Source organism: Lactuca saligna, chromosome 6 (assembly GCF_052625555.1).
Source record: "Lactuca saligna cultivar CGN05327 chromosome 6, ASM5262555v1, whole genome shotgun sequence".
NCBI classification, from domain to species: Eukaryota; Viridiplantae; Streptophyta; class Magnoliopsida; order Asterales; family Asteraceae; genus Lactuca; species Lactuca saligna.
In genome coordinates, this window is record NC_136422.1 from 159928705 (window position 1) to 159943022 (window position 14318).

Below are 14318 nucleotides of genomic sequence, written 5' to 3' on the forward strand. Positions count from 1 at the left end.
TTTATTCTTTCCCAAATGAAATTACCTTTCTTCCCCTAAACCTTAAAATCATACTTAACATTTAAAAAAACTATCTAATAATATCAATACCATTTAGTTATGATTTTAATTTAAAGTTTAACTATTGTAATCCAGCCATCATATTAGGATATTAATTTACATTCAATAACTAAAAAATATATTTTTATTCCTATTATACCCTTATCCTCAATTTTCCATTCGGTATTACCATATTTTTATCTTAACAATTTTTTGAGTTATATATCAAGATTGCAATCCATGTAATTCAGCCAACAATTTAAGATATTATATACAATCAAAAACAATATTCAGGTTGAGATAATCAAACAAACATAAATAGTAGTGGATAATGATTTGATCCGTGTTTAAATTAAATTACCGATTTACACTTCTGATGAACATTGTAGATACTAAATTAATGATTTACCCTTCAGATAAAAAATGGAAGTATAATGCTAAACAAATACACAAAAAAATTTGATTATCATGAACAAGAAAATGGTTAGGGATACATTTATCATTCCATCAAAATACTTTGTTATAATTTGTTTTAACTGGTTTCCATCTAAATACATTTTTTTTTTGGATTAAAGGTAAGCAATGTCTTTTACTATTTATTTGAAAAGTTTCAGAAAAGTAGTTAACCGATTTTATGTAATTTTTGACAAAGAAAATCGAAATATATGAATACATATATTTGATAAAGGAACAAAAAAATAATCAAAAAAATATAAAAAGCGAAAGAAGGTACTGATCTTCTAGTGTACAACAACGAAAGTTTGAAACAGAGAATGATGATGGAAGTTATAATCAATAAGAATGATATTATTAGAGAACGTTTGAAAAAAAAATAACGATTGAAAATAAGTGTGAGTCGTGAATTCAAGGATGAATCGTATATATATGATAATTTGAATATGGTTTTTTTGGTATTAATCGTTTCCTAATAAAAATGGATTTTATATTAATGGTTTACTAATATAAACATATTTATATTAATGGTTGATATTTAACGTCTTAATTGAAATGATTTTTAGTAATATGTTTTTTAAAGTTGACCATATTAAAATCTTTATAACCGGAAATTAAAAATTTAAAATATGTGAAACTTTTATTGGAATTAAATATATTTCATTTCAACGGATGGAAATTAATTTTGTTTGTCAATTGAAAAACTTATATTGGAATTAAATAAATTGTATTTGGGGAAGATGATGTCCAATTTGATATAAGGGTGGAAAATATAAGATTGAAATAAAACCAAGAGCCCAGATTGTTTATAATGATTTCATACGTTTTCTATTTTAATATATATTAAAGATTACTTATTCATCATTTCGGCCGTATATATTTTGAAATTTTACTTTAAAAGTGTTTAATGTTTAGTCTTTTATTTATATATATATATATATATATATATATATATATATATATATATATTTATCAACCAGTATAATACACGAGTTTCACAACTAATAAAAAAATAATCAAAAACATTTTATTTTTTTTCAAAATCAAACACCCCTTCAACAAATTATTATTATTATTATTATTTTCTATAATTATATACACAATTAGTAAATCACTAAAACATAAAATTTCTTTTTAAGGTTTTTCCCCTCCGTATACATACATAATTTTTATATGGACATTCGTGTGTGTGTTTTAGTGTGTGTATAGTACACAGGATCTTTCTCTGTCTTTTGACACCATCTACCACGTTAAAACCGTGAAATGGTAGAAAAAGGTTAAAAGTGAAACCCCAACCGCCGTTACCACCACCACCGCCGCCGGACAACCACTTCAAGATTTCAAGAACTCCGGTAAATCAATCGTCATCTCAATCTGAAAAGTACAACCTTTATACCCACCCCACCGACAGTTAATCTCAAAGGGGTTTATCTTGCGGCAAATCCTGCCGACGAATTTCCGAATTTGGTAATTTACTATCCTACCCTTGCTCGGACCCTCCAAGAACCACCGTACATGGTGGGGCCCACCTCCCCACCACCACCATCTCCTCGACAGGGCCCCACTTCCTCCGAATTACAACTCATACTCTACTTTCTCTCACTAAAATCATCAAAAAACCCTTCCTACAGATCCATCAAAGCGATCTGTGTCTGTGTCCCTTATGTATTACGCGTTGAACTTTCAACGCCCATCTCTCTCTCTAAAAAATTAACACAAGTTATCTTTTTCATTGATCTCTTCTTCAACCATTAACCCCTTTTCTGTGATCCACAAACACAAAACATTACAGCTCAACAAACCCCCAACTGGGTTCTCTTCTCTCCATCAAGAAAGGAATCAATCGAAACCACCACTTGATTATTTTAATCAACATCTTGGTTTTTATCTTTCATATATTATATTCCAAATTATATACGTATTTGCTGTTTACATTTCGTTTTCGGTCGTATTATAATGTGGGTTTGGTTTTCTCTCTGATGGGTATATTAAATAAGTGAGAGAAAGAACACAAAACAAGTGTAGAGAGAGAGTTAGAGAGAGAAACAAAGAGAGGAAAGCTCTCTAGTCTCTACTTTGTTCATGGGTTTCTTCAAGAGATTTGTCGTGTGAAGTGCGTTCTCTTGGATTTCTCAAAGTCTGTTTCTTTCAGTGTTTATGTGTTTAAGTTTGTGTGTATTTCGGTGATTCAATGGATACAAAAGGACGGCTTGTTGCGGGTTCACACAATCGTAATGAATTTGTTCTAATCAATGCGGATGAAGTTGGAAGAGTAAGTTAGAATTCCCAATCTAAATCCTTCTTCTTTTTATCTCAACTGGGTTTCAAATCTTACTTCCATTTATGGCTTAAATGTTGCAATATCTCTACTTCTTGAACTGAATTCGTGCATTTAGACTTCTTATTTGAGTTCCTATCGTCAAATAAAGCAAATTTTCTATATTTATTTCTGTCGGTGGCTTCAACAGTGTTGAAGAAACTACTCTTTTGGATAAGAATCACTGTTCATACGATAGATTTGGGTTTCACATCACACAATTCATCTTCGATTCCAAAGATTATCACTTGAAATCTTGTTTTTCTTTATCTATTAGGTAGTTAAATAAAGATTACACCTTTTTCTTGGAATCCATGTTAATTTGGGATCTATCGGTCAAGATTTAAGGATCAATTAGTTGACTTTCGATGAAATCTAAACTACTTTCGATTTCTTTCAACAGGTGACTTCTGTTAAAGAATTGAGTGGACAGATTTGTCAGATTTGTGGAGATGAGATTGAAATAACAGTCGATGGAGAACCATTTGTCGCTTGCAATGAATGTGCTTTCCCGATTTGTAGACCTTGCTATGAATACGAAAGAAGAGAGGGTAATCAAGCTTGTCCTCAATGCAAAACTCGATACAAGCGGATTAAAGGTAAGCAAAAATGGTTAATTTTATCTTTTTCATACCAATTTTACTCAAAACACTTAGCTTTGTGTGAATCTTTATCTAATTTGTTGGATCTTGATTAGGGAGTCCAAGAGTTGATGGTGATGAAGATGAGGAGGGATTTGATGATTTGGACAATGAGTTTGATCTTGCAAACTATTCAGGAAGAGATCCTCACAATGTTGCTGACATGGCGTTCTCTTCGCGTCTTAATATCGGGCGGGGCCCATCTAATGCTTCTGGATTTGCCACCCCTTCTGAGGTGGATGCAGCCGCCTTGAACCCTGAGATCCCTCTTCTTACTTTTGGTCAAGAGGTAGTAATATGTAATAGGCTTAATAGCCATAATTCTATTTCACTTGATACTTTAATTTATGAATTTATACAAATTTCAAAGACCTTTGGACAATGTGCTCTTAGTGGGCCACTGTGTACCTGATTTGTGTGAAACAGCTCAGGGGTTGTTGAAAGGGTTGTTGAAAGAATAACCGTTTTGCAGAGGCGTAGTGTCAATGGGTCAAAATCAAGATTTACAAACTTTATTGTGATTTCAAGTTGTGAGAGTTTAATTAATGTGATTTTCTTTTTTTGTTTTATTGAAGGATGATGGGATTTCGGCTGATAAACATGCTTTAATTATTCCACCATTTATGAATCGGACAAAACGTGTCCATCCAATGCCGTTTTCTGACACGGCTTCACAAGTTTCTTGTAAGAATTGGTTTATGATAAAGTTTGAATTTTTTTTAAAGACAATTAGTTTTCTTGACTAATCTTTTTTTGGTGTTTATAGTGCCACCTAGACCAATGGATCCAAAGAAAGATTTGGCAGTTTATGGGTATGGAACAGTTGCTTGGAAAGATAGAATGGAGGAATGGAGGAAAAGGCAAAATGATAAACTCCAAATGGTTAAGCATGAGGGTGGTGGACATAATGATGGAGATGTTGATGATCCTGATATGCCCAAGTAAGTGGATCCTTTTCAAAAGATAATTTTTTATTATAATTGTTTGTTAGTTTAGTTCTTGAGTAATGATAAGTTAATAAAAATCGAATCTTTATACAGAAATGACACAAAATCTTGCGTATATTGTTACTTTATTGGACACTTTTTGCCTCATAAAAGTTGCAACTTTACCTTTGTATTGACAATATTTCTTGTTAAGGTCGCATATCTTTTGATTTTCTCCCCCAAGATTCTTTCTTTTTTTGTCATTGTAGGAGGGTGTTTGGGATATTTCATTGAAAGTTAAGTTAAACACACCTTAAGTCAGCTATGTATCGAGTCAAATGTTTCAATTTTCATCGATAAAAAACAATTATAAATTCACATTGCGACTTATGAAAGCATAATTGGTAATTTACTAATTAGTCGCACAAAAAAAGTTCACTTGATGTAGTTTATTGTCTTGTTATAGGCATATGTATATACATTCATGCATACATATGTCCCATAACCTTTAAGGTGTTGTTTCTTTTTGACTTAATGGAGACAAGAATTAATCCGGTAAGCTACATGTAAATATTCTTTTACGACTTATTGTAGAAACAACTACTCAATATAGAAAGTCAAAGAAAAAGGCTTTCCCTTTCTACAAAAGTTGCCCTCATTTATCCTTTCCTTCTATTTCCTTAAATGTGTTATCGTTTTCTCAATTAAAAAAAGAAAGTTAAAAGGAGTTAAGGAGTTAAGGACCCATGCTTGCTTTTAGGTTGCATCATTTTCTCCGACCTAGGATGAAAGGCGTCTTATTATTGTTGATTGTTAATATAACATGCAATCTACTAAAAAAATACTTTTTTTTTTTGAATCTTTATAGGATGGATGAAGGGAGGCAACCACTTTCAAGAAAGCTACCGATTTCTTCAAGCAAGATAAATCCATATCGAATGGTGATATTGATTCGTATGGTGATTCTTGGCCTCTTTTTCCACTATAGAATCCTCCACCCTGTGAACGATGCATACGCCTTGTGGCTCATTTCAGTTATTTGTGAAATCTGGTTTGCTGTTTCATGGATCTTTGATCAATTCCCAAAATGGTTCCCAATTGAACGTGAAACATACCTTGATCGATTATCACTAAGGTACATAAATTGTTATTTATTCAACTCCCATTAATATCTTTCTTTGCATCTCTAGTTTAAAAAATTTTAACCTAAGTTTTTTATTTTAGGTATGAGAAAGAGGGGAAGGCATCCGAGTTAGCTCCTATAGATGTGTTTGTGAGTACGGTGGATCCGTTGAAAGAGCCGCCACTTATCACCGCCAACACGGTGTTGTCAATCCTGGCGGTGGATTATCCGGTGGACAAGGTGGCTTGCTATGTCTCTGATGATGGTGCTGCCATGCTTACCTTTGAAGCTCTTTCAGAAACTTCTGAATTTGCAAGAAAATGGGTACCCTTTTGCAAGAAGTTTAACATTGAGCCACGTGCCCCTGAGTGGTATTTTGCTGAAAAAGTTGATTATCTTAAAGATAAAGTACACCCTTCATTTGTCAGGGAACGTCGTGCTATGAAGGTAAGAATCTTCTTATTTGACTTTTTAGGTCAAACCTATACATATATATAGACTTATATGATGATAAACTTTATAAAATTATAGAGGGAGTATGAAGATTTTAAGGTGAGGATCAATGGGCTTGTGACAATGGCTCAGAAGGTTCCGGAAGAAGGGTGGACTATGCAAGATGGTACTCCATGGCCAGGAAATGATGTTAGGGATCATCCTGGAATGATTCAGGTGTGCTTAATATAATATAATATAAATATATTGGTTTTTCTTTTATATAAACTTGATAATAACAAGAGGTTTCTTTTATTATGAAAATAGGTTTTTCTTGGGAATAATGGTGTACATGACATAGAAGGAAACGAGTTGCCACGTCTTGTTTATGTATCTCGTGAAAAGAGACCTGGATTTGATCATCACAAGAAAGCTGGTGCCATGAATTCTTTGGTAGGAAAAAACTTTCTTGATTTTTATTTTTTTGGTTGCTTCTAACATCTCTTTTTTCTTGAAAAGATTCGGGTGTCAGCTGTCATCTCAAATGCACCTTATATGCTCAATGTCGATTGTGATCACTACATCAACAACTCTAAAGCACTTAGAGAATCAATGTGTTTCATGATGGACCCCACATCCGGAAAGAAGATTTGTTATGTTCAATTTCCTCAAAGATTCGATGGTATTGATCGACATGATCGATACTCAAATCGTAATGTTGTGTTCTTCGATGTATGCAAACTAACTTTTCAACTCGATTTTTGTATATATAACGTTAATGTCATCATCATAAACTAATTTCAACTTTATATTTTGTATTAGATTAATATGAAAGGGCTTGATGGAATACAAGGGCCAATATATGTGGGAACGGGGTGTGTGTTTAGGAGACAAGCATTGTATGGATACGATGCCCCAACAAAAAAGAAACCACCCGGGAAAACATGCAATTGTTTGCCAAAATGGTTTTGTTGTTGTTTGTCATCAAGAAAGAAGAAAGGAAAAGGGAAGTCAAAGGAGAAAACAAGCAAGAGTAATAAGAAGAATAAAGAGACTTCACCACAAATACATGCGTTAGAGAATATCGAAGAAGGAATCGAAGGCAAGTATCGTGTGCTTTTAAGGGGACCAATTTCAAAACCTTTTTATGTCAAAAACCCTAATTATTATTTTTATTTTCTTCGTTTGAATATAGGAATCGATAGTGAAAAGTCATCACTCATGCCTCAAATAAAGTTTGAGAAAAAATTCGGTCAATCTCCGGTTTTTATCGCTTCAACACTTTTGGAAGACGGCGGTGTTCCTCCCGGAGCAACTTCCGCATCACTCTTGAAAGAAGCCATTCATGTTATAAGTTGCGGTTATGAAGATAAAACCGAATGGGGAAAAGAGGTATTCCATTAAAATCCTCTTCCACTCTGTAGGTCCTGTTTCGGTTTCTGTAACCGAAACAAGACCTATTTCGTGGGTCCTGTTTCATTAACCGAAACAGGACCCATGAATGACTAATATTTATTGCTCCATTTCACGGTCCCGTTTTTGTAACAAAACGGGACCAACGAAATGGACATGTGTAGTAGTTATTTTCTTATTTTAATATATACTTAATTAACTTTTTTTTTTTTTTAGGTTGGATGGATTTACGGGTCGGTTACGGAGGATATTTTAACGGGATTCAAGATGCATTGTCATGGATGGAGATCGGTTTATTGTATTCCAAAAAGGGCGGCTTTTAAGGGTTCGGCTCCTATTAATCTATCGGATCGTCTTCATCAAGTTCTTAGGTGGGCCCTCGGGTCGGTTGAAATCTTGTTGAGCCGACATTGTCCGATTTGGTACGGATACGGGTGCGGGTTGAAACCGTTGGAGCGGTTTTCGTATATAAATTCGGTTGTTTATCCGTTGACATCTGTCCCCTTGGTTGCCTATTGTACTCTTCCTGCTGTTTGTCTGCTCACTGGAAAGTTTATTGTTCCTGAGGTAAGTATTTTGAAAATCTATCAAAGATTAAAACGATTGATGATGACTGATGACTGATGAGATTGTTGTACAAATTTTCAGATAAGCAATTACGCAAGTATTCTCTTCATGCTCATGTTTTTATCCATTGCTGTAACAAGCATTCTCGAAATCCAATGGGGAGGTGTCGGGATTGATGATTTATGGAGAAACGAACAGTTTTGGGTAATCGGTGGTGTCTCAGCTCATCTTTTTGCCCTTTTTCAAGGTCTACTCAAAGTATTGGCCGGAGTCAACACGAATTTTACAGTTACGTCAAAAGGAGGAGACGATGGCGATTTTGCAGAGCTTTATATCTTCAAATGGACGACGCTCCTAATCCCGCCATTGACCCTCTTAATCATCAACATAATCGGTGTGATTGTTGGGATATCTGATGCGATTAGCAATGGATACGAATCATGGGGTCCGCTTTTTGGTCGATTGTTCTTCGCGATTTGGGTGATTTTACATCTTTATCCGTTCTTGAAGGGTATGATGGGGAAGCAAAGTGGGGTTCCGACGATTTTGATTGTGTGGTCGATCTTGTTGGCGTCGATTTTCTCTCTGTTGTGGGTCCGGGTCAACCCGTTTTTGGACAGGGGTGGGATTGTGTTGGAAGTTTGTGGATTGGATTGTGACTGAAGTGATACAGACATGAAGAAAGAAGAAAGAAGAATTAGAGATGTTACAAAAGAAAGAAGAAAGGTCTGGATGAAGGTTTTGATTGGTCTGTGAGTGAAATATTTATCAGTGAATGTGTGTAGATAAAAAGGGATCGGGACCTGATACATTGATGATGATTGATTTTGCAAAGTCTTTTTTTGTTTTTCTTTTTTTTGGGGTTAAATCTTTTTTATTGATTCTTTTAAATTTGGGTAATTTTTGTGGGTTGTGAGGGATAGACTTCAAGAAGAAGATGAATCTGTCTGTAATCCCATGAAGAAACATAAAGTTTAGCTATTTTTATATAATTTAATATCTTCTTTCTGGAATAAAACCACTTGTTCTTGTTTCCATCAATTTATGTTACATATTTCAGGCCATTTTTGGATTGAGCTGGAGTATATCTCTCAATTGAAGTTGAAAGATGTGGATTGAAGTTGGTTTTTAAGTTGAGCTTGAATAGTTGGACAATAGTGGACAACAGTTGTCTAATGATCTGTCTATGTCATCTTTGGATGTCGTGAAGCTTTGAAACACTCGACTTTGATCGTTTGTCGTTGTCATGGAACCTTAAAATAATATAAGTAACAAATATGTCCTTATAAATATAACCAGTTTTCATGTTAGTTATTTATATATTTTTTTGAACAAAGAAATAAATTATCAAGGAACTAGCTGCAAATATAAACAATACAAGAAATCAAATTAGGGTTTTTTAACAAGTTAGATGTCAAATCGGGATTAGATGAAGAATAAGTAAACTTACTACAACCCGATTTAAGCCAAGAAAGGAAATAACTAGAATTGAATCAAAAAGAACCTCCAGTCACAAAATCAAAATAAAATGTCTCACTTACCCAATCTGTTTCGATAATTTTCGCCTAGCTAAAACGACACTAACTTATTACATCTTGTTAACTCGGCAAAAAAACTGAGTTACTATCCAAATTCCAAAAAGTATGAGTTAAGAGAACAAAAACATCTAGATCCCCATAAAGACCCAAATACAAAAATCATCCTACACCCCTATAAAAAAATCTCATACAAATGGATATAAGTCTATCTTCACTTTGCAAACAAATCAAAAGTCTCCAAACAAAAAGTGATCTGAGTAAGAACCAATTTTCTTTTGGATCATCAAATTATCTTAAACACAATCGATCATCCCTCAAAACTTCGAAAAGCACACACAATTCCACTTTAATGAGCACAATGGACACTGTTTAATCAAACACACTCATATGACATAGGTTCATTATAAAAAATGTCACATTCATTTTATCAAAAGAGTCAGCATAACAAGCCAACCCCTGATCATCCAACATCTTCCGACGCAAAATTCTTTTTCCAGTTGACCATCTCCTCCCCATAAAAAGGTACATCTAAGCTAAGGTGATGTTTGTTTTTCGAAATAAAAACTCATGAAGTCTACAGACGACCTCTGTAACAGAAGAGGTGTACCAAACAGCTGCAACATGTAATAAGAAACATGTTTGTTTTTTAACATCTGTAGTAAATTGAAATTTAAATAAACTAATTTTATAAACTGAAAATAATTCTCAATACCGAAATTTTAATAATTATAATCTTAAAACATTGAAAGAATACTAAAAAGAACATGTAAAAAAACAAAAATATAAAATTTCTAAAAAAATCTAAAAAATATAAAAGAAGCTATCAGATTTATTCTAGAAAAGAAAAAAATTTAAAAACATAAAAAAAGAAAAAGAAAATAATAAATATTTTTTAAGAAAATAGTGCAAACGATGTTTACAAAGTTCGAAAAAAAATTACACATGCTAAAAAATATACAACCGAAACTAAAAATATTATTAACAAAAATAGTAAAAAAAAAAATCAAAGTTAAAAAAAAAAAGTTATAAAAAATTTTGGAAACTATAAAAAGAAAATGTATCAAATCCATAAATCAAAGTTTTAAAAAAAGTTATACCAAAACTCTAAAAAAAAAATTGAAAAAAATGAAATTTGAAGAGGCAAATCAAGTGTTGTGCCGGACACATAGATTTTGTAATCTATGAGGTGGCACGTGTTGCGTTGCGCCGCGCAACAATAAGTTGTCTGAAAAACTTTAAAAAAAAAAAACAAAAAACACCCAAGTCACTCCAAATCTTTAAGAACATCTTTAGGAAATTTGAACATTGAAAACAAATATTCACTCCAACTTTCCAAAATAGACTTTAGACTCCAAACATGTTTTATTATGTAAAAATGTACATCTAAACTAGTACATATTATTTCAAATACTTTTTTCTACAACACTGGTATAATATAATAAAAACTCATTAAACTAAGTATATTACAATCAAATTAGTATTTTCGTTATTTAAAAGGTAATATTGTAATTTAGTTAAATAATAAAATGATGGGTTTTATAGGTAACAAAAATCATATTTTTAGCGGAAAACCTAAAACCCTAAGTTCGCATACACCCTAAAGAATTTATATTCTCATTATGATATGCAAACAACAATTTGAATTTAAAAACCCTAAAGTACATTGCTATTTTTTATTTAGGAGAAGGGATAATAGAAAAAAATATCTTTTAGTTTATTACTATAAATAAACTATTAATCCTTCTTTGTAACTTCATAAAGTCAACACCAAAAATCTCATGCCTCTGATAACTCACACATAAACCCTAACAGTTTGAGGCTAAAGAGGAGAGAGGGGAAAGGAGAATTTTCAGAATTCTTTTGAGAGGTATGATGGTCGAAAATATGAAACCTAAAGAGGGTTTATATAGCTGATCAATGGAGCTAAGGATAAGGCAGTTTCCTACGATAAATCAGATCCCCTTAACTTCCTTCCTAAAGCATCCAAGGTACCTTTAATGCCCAGGGAAACCCTTGAACCATTCTAGAATTCGTCCAACCCTCTTGGGAGGTTCTAGAATTGGCCAATGTTCAATCTTTTGAACATTGTCACCTTTAGTCCGTCCACTTTTAGTTATTCCAATTAATCCCAAAATCAATTTCAATTAATTTATGATTAATTTATAATTAAACAATATAATTTCTAATTAATATATTTTTCTCAAGACATATTAATAAATTATTTATTTTGACTTCTAATTATTTTATTAATCATATAATAAATTAATAAATCAGTCTCTTTCTCCAAATAGCATTCTAGTCTTTTACTAGTCTAAGGGCAACCCAAAAGGACTTTGCTAACAATTTAGCTGATGTCCTACACACATAATCCAACATAAAAAATATATAAATATCATCTTTAATAATTTTCCATTCAATCTTATTATGAAATTAAAAGAAAGCTATAACATCCCAAATTTCAAGACCAAAAATTTCATTTTAAATTCAAAGATTTTATAAAACAGATTACTAAAAATGCCATCAATGTTATCTCATATCATGAAAATCATAAGTCAACCATCTCAAAAACGTCTCATAGGAAAATAATGTCAGAGTACAAATCTCAATAATATCGTGTGTAGAAAACCATGTGTGTGATGCATTGCTATCGTGTCGGCTCCTTTCCCTTCGAAGAAGAAGGACCTGTAACAAAAATGAAAATTGTAAGCACAAAGCTTAGTAAGTTCCTCCATCATACCACATACCATACAATGATTATACTGTCTAATATATCCGGGTACTCGACTACCCCTTCGGTCTCTTTCAATCGGTAATTACCTATCATATCAGGGTGATTGTAACGACCCAATTTTCATGTCCAAAAATTTCATTTTTAAATATTACTTTAGAAAACATTAATAATTAAAAACATTGTTTGGTCACAACATAACACATCGCAAACCATGTTTTAAAAGTCAAACCATACATCCCATCAAATATCAGAGTACAATCCCAGTGAATCTCGTAAATGCGGAAACCGAAGAGTGTGTGTGTGACATGCTGCTACCGTGCCGGCTCCTTTCCCCTAGCTGAGGAGGTACCTGAAACCAAAACTGAAACCGTAAGCACAAAGCTTAGTGAGCTCCCCCATAATACCCCATACCATATAGCATATGACAAATGACATGCAATTAGGAGATACGGGCCCCGCCCACACTCGTTAGGATACGGGCCCCGCCCACACCTCACTTTCTGAGAGATACGGGCCCCGCCCACACTCGTGAAGATACGGGCCCCGCCCACACTTCGCTACCTGGGAGATACGGGCCTAGCCCACACTCCATTCTCGGAGGGATACAGGCCTCGCCCACACCCAACCGTCAACACATATCATACAAGTATCACGCAGACAACAAGTATAAACAGTTCTATCATACTGGTGTATATCACGATCAACTCGACTAATAGATACGGGCTCGGCCCACACTATAATACTAACGTCCCATCTATACGGGCCGGCCTTGGTGCCTTAGACCCGTTACTAATGAAAGGAAACTCACCTCGAAGTAGCTGCTGGTCTGTATGGGAATTGATTGTTAGGTTTTATACAAACAATCCTATGTGTGCATGCAACCCTAGTTTGGATCTATGTTTTCACTATAAGACATACAACTTTATGAACACAAAATAAACCCTAGCATGCTTCTATAATTTTCGAAATTTACATAGAAGTGTAGAAAACATACCTTTGTTGTTATATAGCAATAACAACTAGTTTCCTTGATCTCTTGAACTCTCTAGAACTCTTGAAAGCAAGCACCACAATTGTAGTGCCTCTAATGGCTCACAAACACCTTGAAGCAAGAAGGCAACTAAGAGAGAGAAGGGAATGATGCTAATTTCGGCCCTAGGGTTCCCTTGGAATCAAGTGGCCTTAAATTGAAGCATAGGGTATGTATTTATACTATAGGGTGCTAGGGTTTCAGACAAAACCCTAATGGACAGCTTAGCCACCAAGCAGCCCAAGAAACCTTATAGAATGAGGCCTTGGACGAAAATATGATGATCCTTCATCATAATTTCGTTCTCCCTTAATCCATTAGGTTTCCTAGCCCAAAACCCAACTATCACACAATTGACAGTTTATACCCCTTTATTTAATTTGTCTCTTTTAGTCACCAAATTAATTCCTAATTAATTTATGACTAATACTAATCAAATAAATATGATTTCTCCTTTAATATATTATTCTTATAATATATTAATAAATCATAATATCTCCTCTCTCATATCAAATTACCTTGTCAAGTTGCTTTGGTGAAGGCAACCCAAAAGGACCATGCACACTCGGGTCAAGTATATACCAAATACGGTTACTGACTTAGACATTAATCCAACAGTCTCCCACTTGGATAAGTCTAGTAACTATATCTCACGTATTACTTCCGTACCCGATAGCAATCGTAGCTTTCAATAGCCACTGTCAACTCTGACCAATAACTTGTCCTTTAGATAAGGGATCGTATAATCCTCTGTTCTAGATATCATGCTAACAATAATTATTGTCTAGCATTTTATTTCTTGATCTCTGATTCGTTCGACATAGAACTCAGTTGAACACATCAACTTCATCTTGACCGGGCCCGGCACATAAGTCAAACCAAATCATCAAGTGGCCGAGATATCGCTTTTATCCTCATAGAATAAAAGGAACAGAAAAACGTCGACTAATATGCCTTTATCATTTACCAGTTAAACCATACACAATAATGCGTTTTATGACATCAAGTTACTGATGCGTTTTCGCATTATCAATGTATAATCAACTAGCAAACAATAACCATATCTCTAGGTTTAAAGATTATATGATATTATCATCTTGCGATCACT

At 33.7% G+C, this 14318-nt stretch overlaps 1 protein-coding gene across 1 annotated transcript; it reads left to right on the forward strand.

Moving 5' to 3' along the window:
* The first annotated feature begins 2154 nt into the window (after positions 1–2154).
* On the forward strand, positions 2155–8929 carry LOC145001767 (cellulose synthase A catalytic subunit 2 [UDP-forming]-like). The gene is made up of 14 exons (XM_078961114.1): positions 2155–2764; positions 3213–3408; positions 3507–3739; positions 4026–4134; positions 4217–4391; positions 5245–5511; positions 5601–5946; positions 6031–6168; positions 6259–6384; positions 6451–6663; positions 6754–7033; positions 7127–7323; positions 7561–7911; positions 7993–8929. Exons 1-14 carry the CDS (start codon positions 2684–2686, stop codon positions 8572–8574), a joined length of 3294 nt encoding a protein of 1097 aa, XP_078817240.1. The 5' UTR covers positions 2155–2683; the 3' UTR covers positions 8575–8929.
* Positions 8930–14318: the final 5389 nt, after the last annotated feature.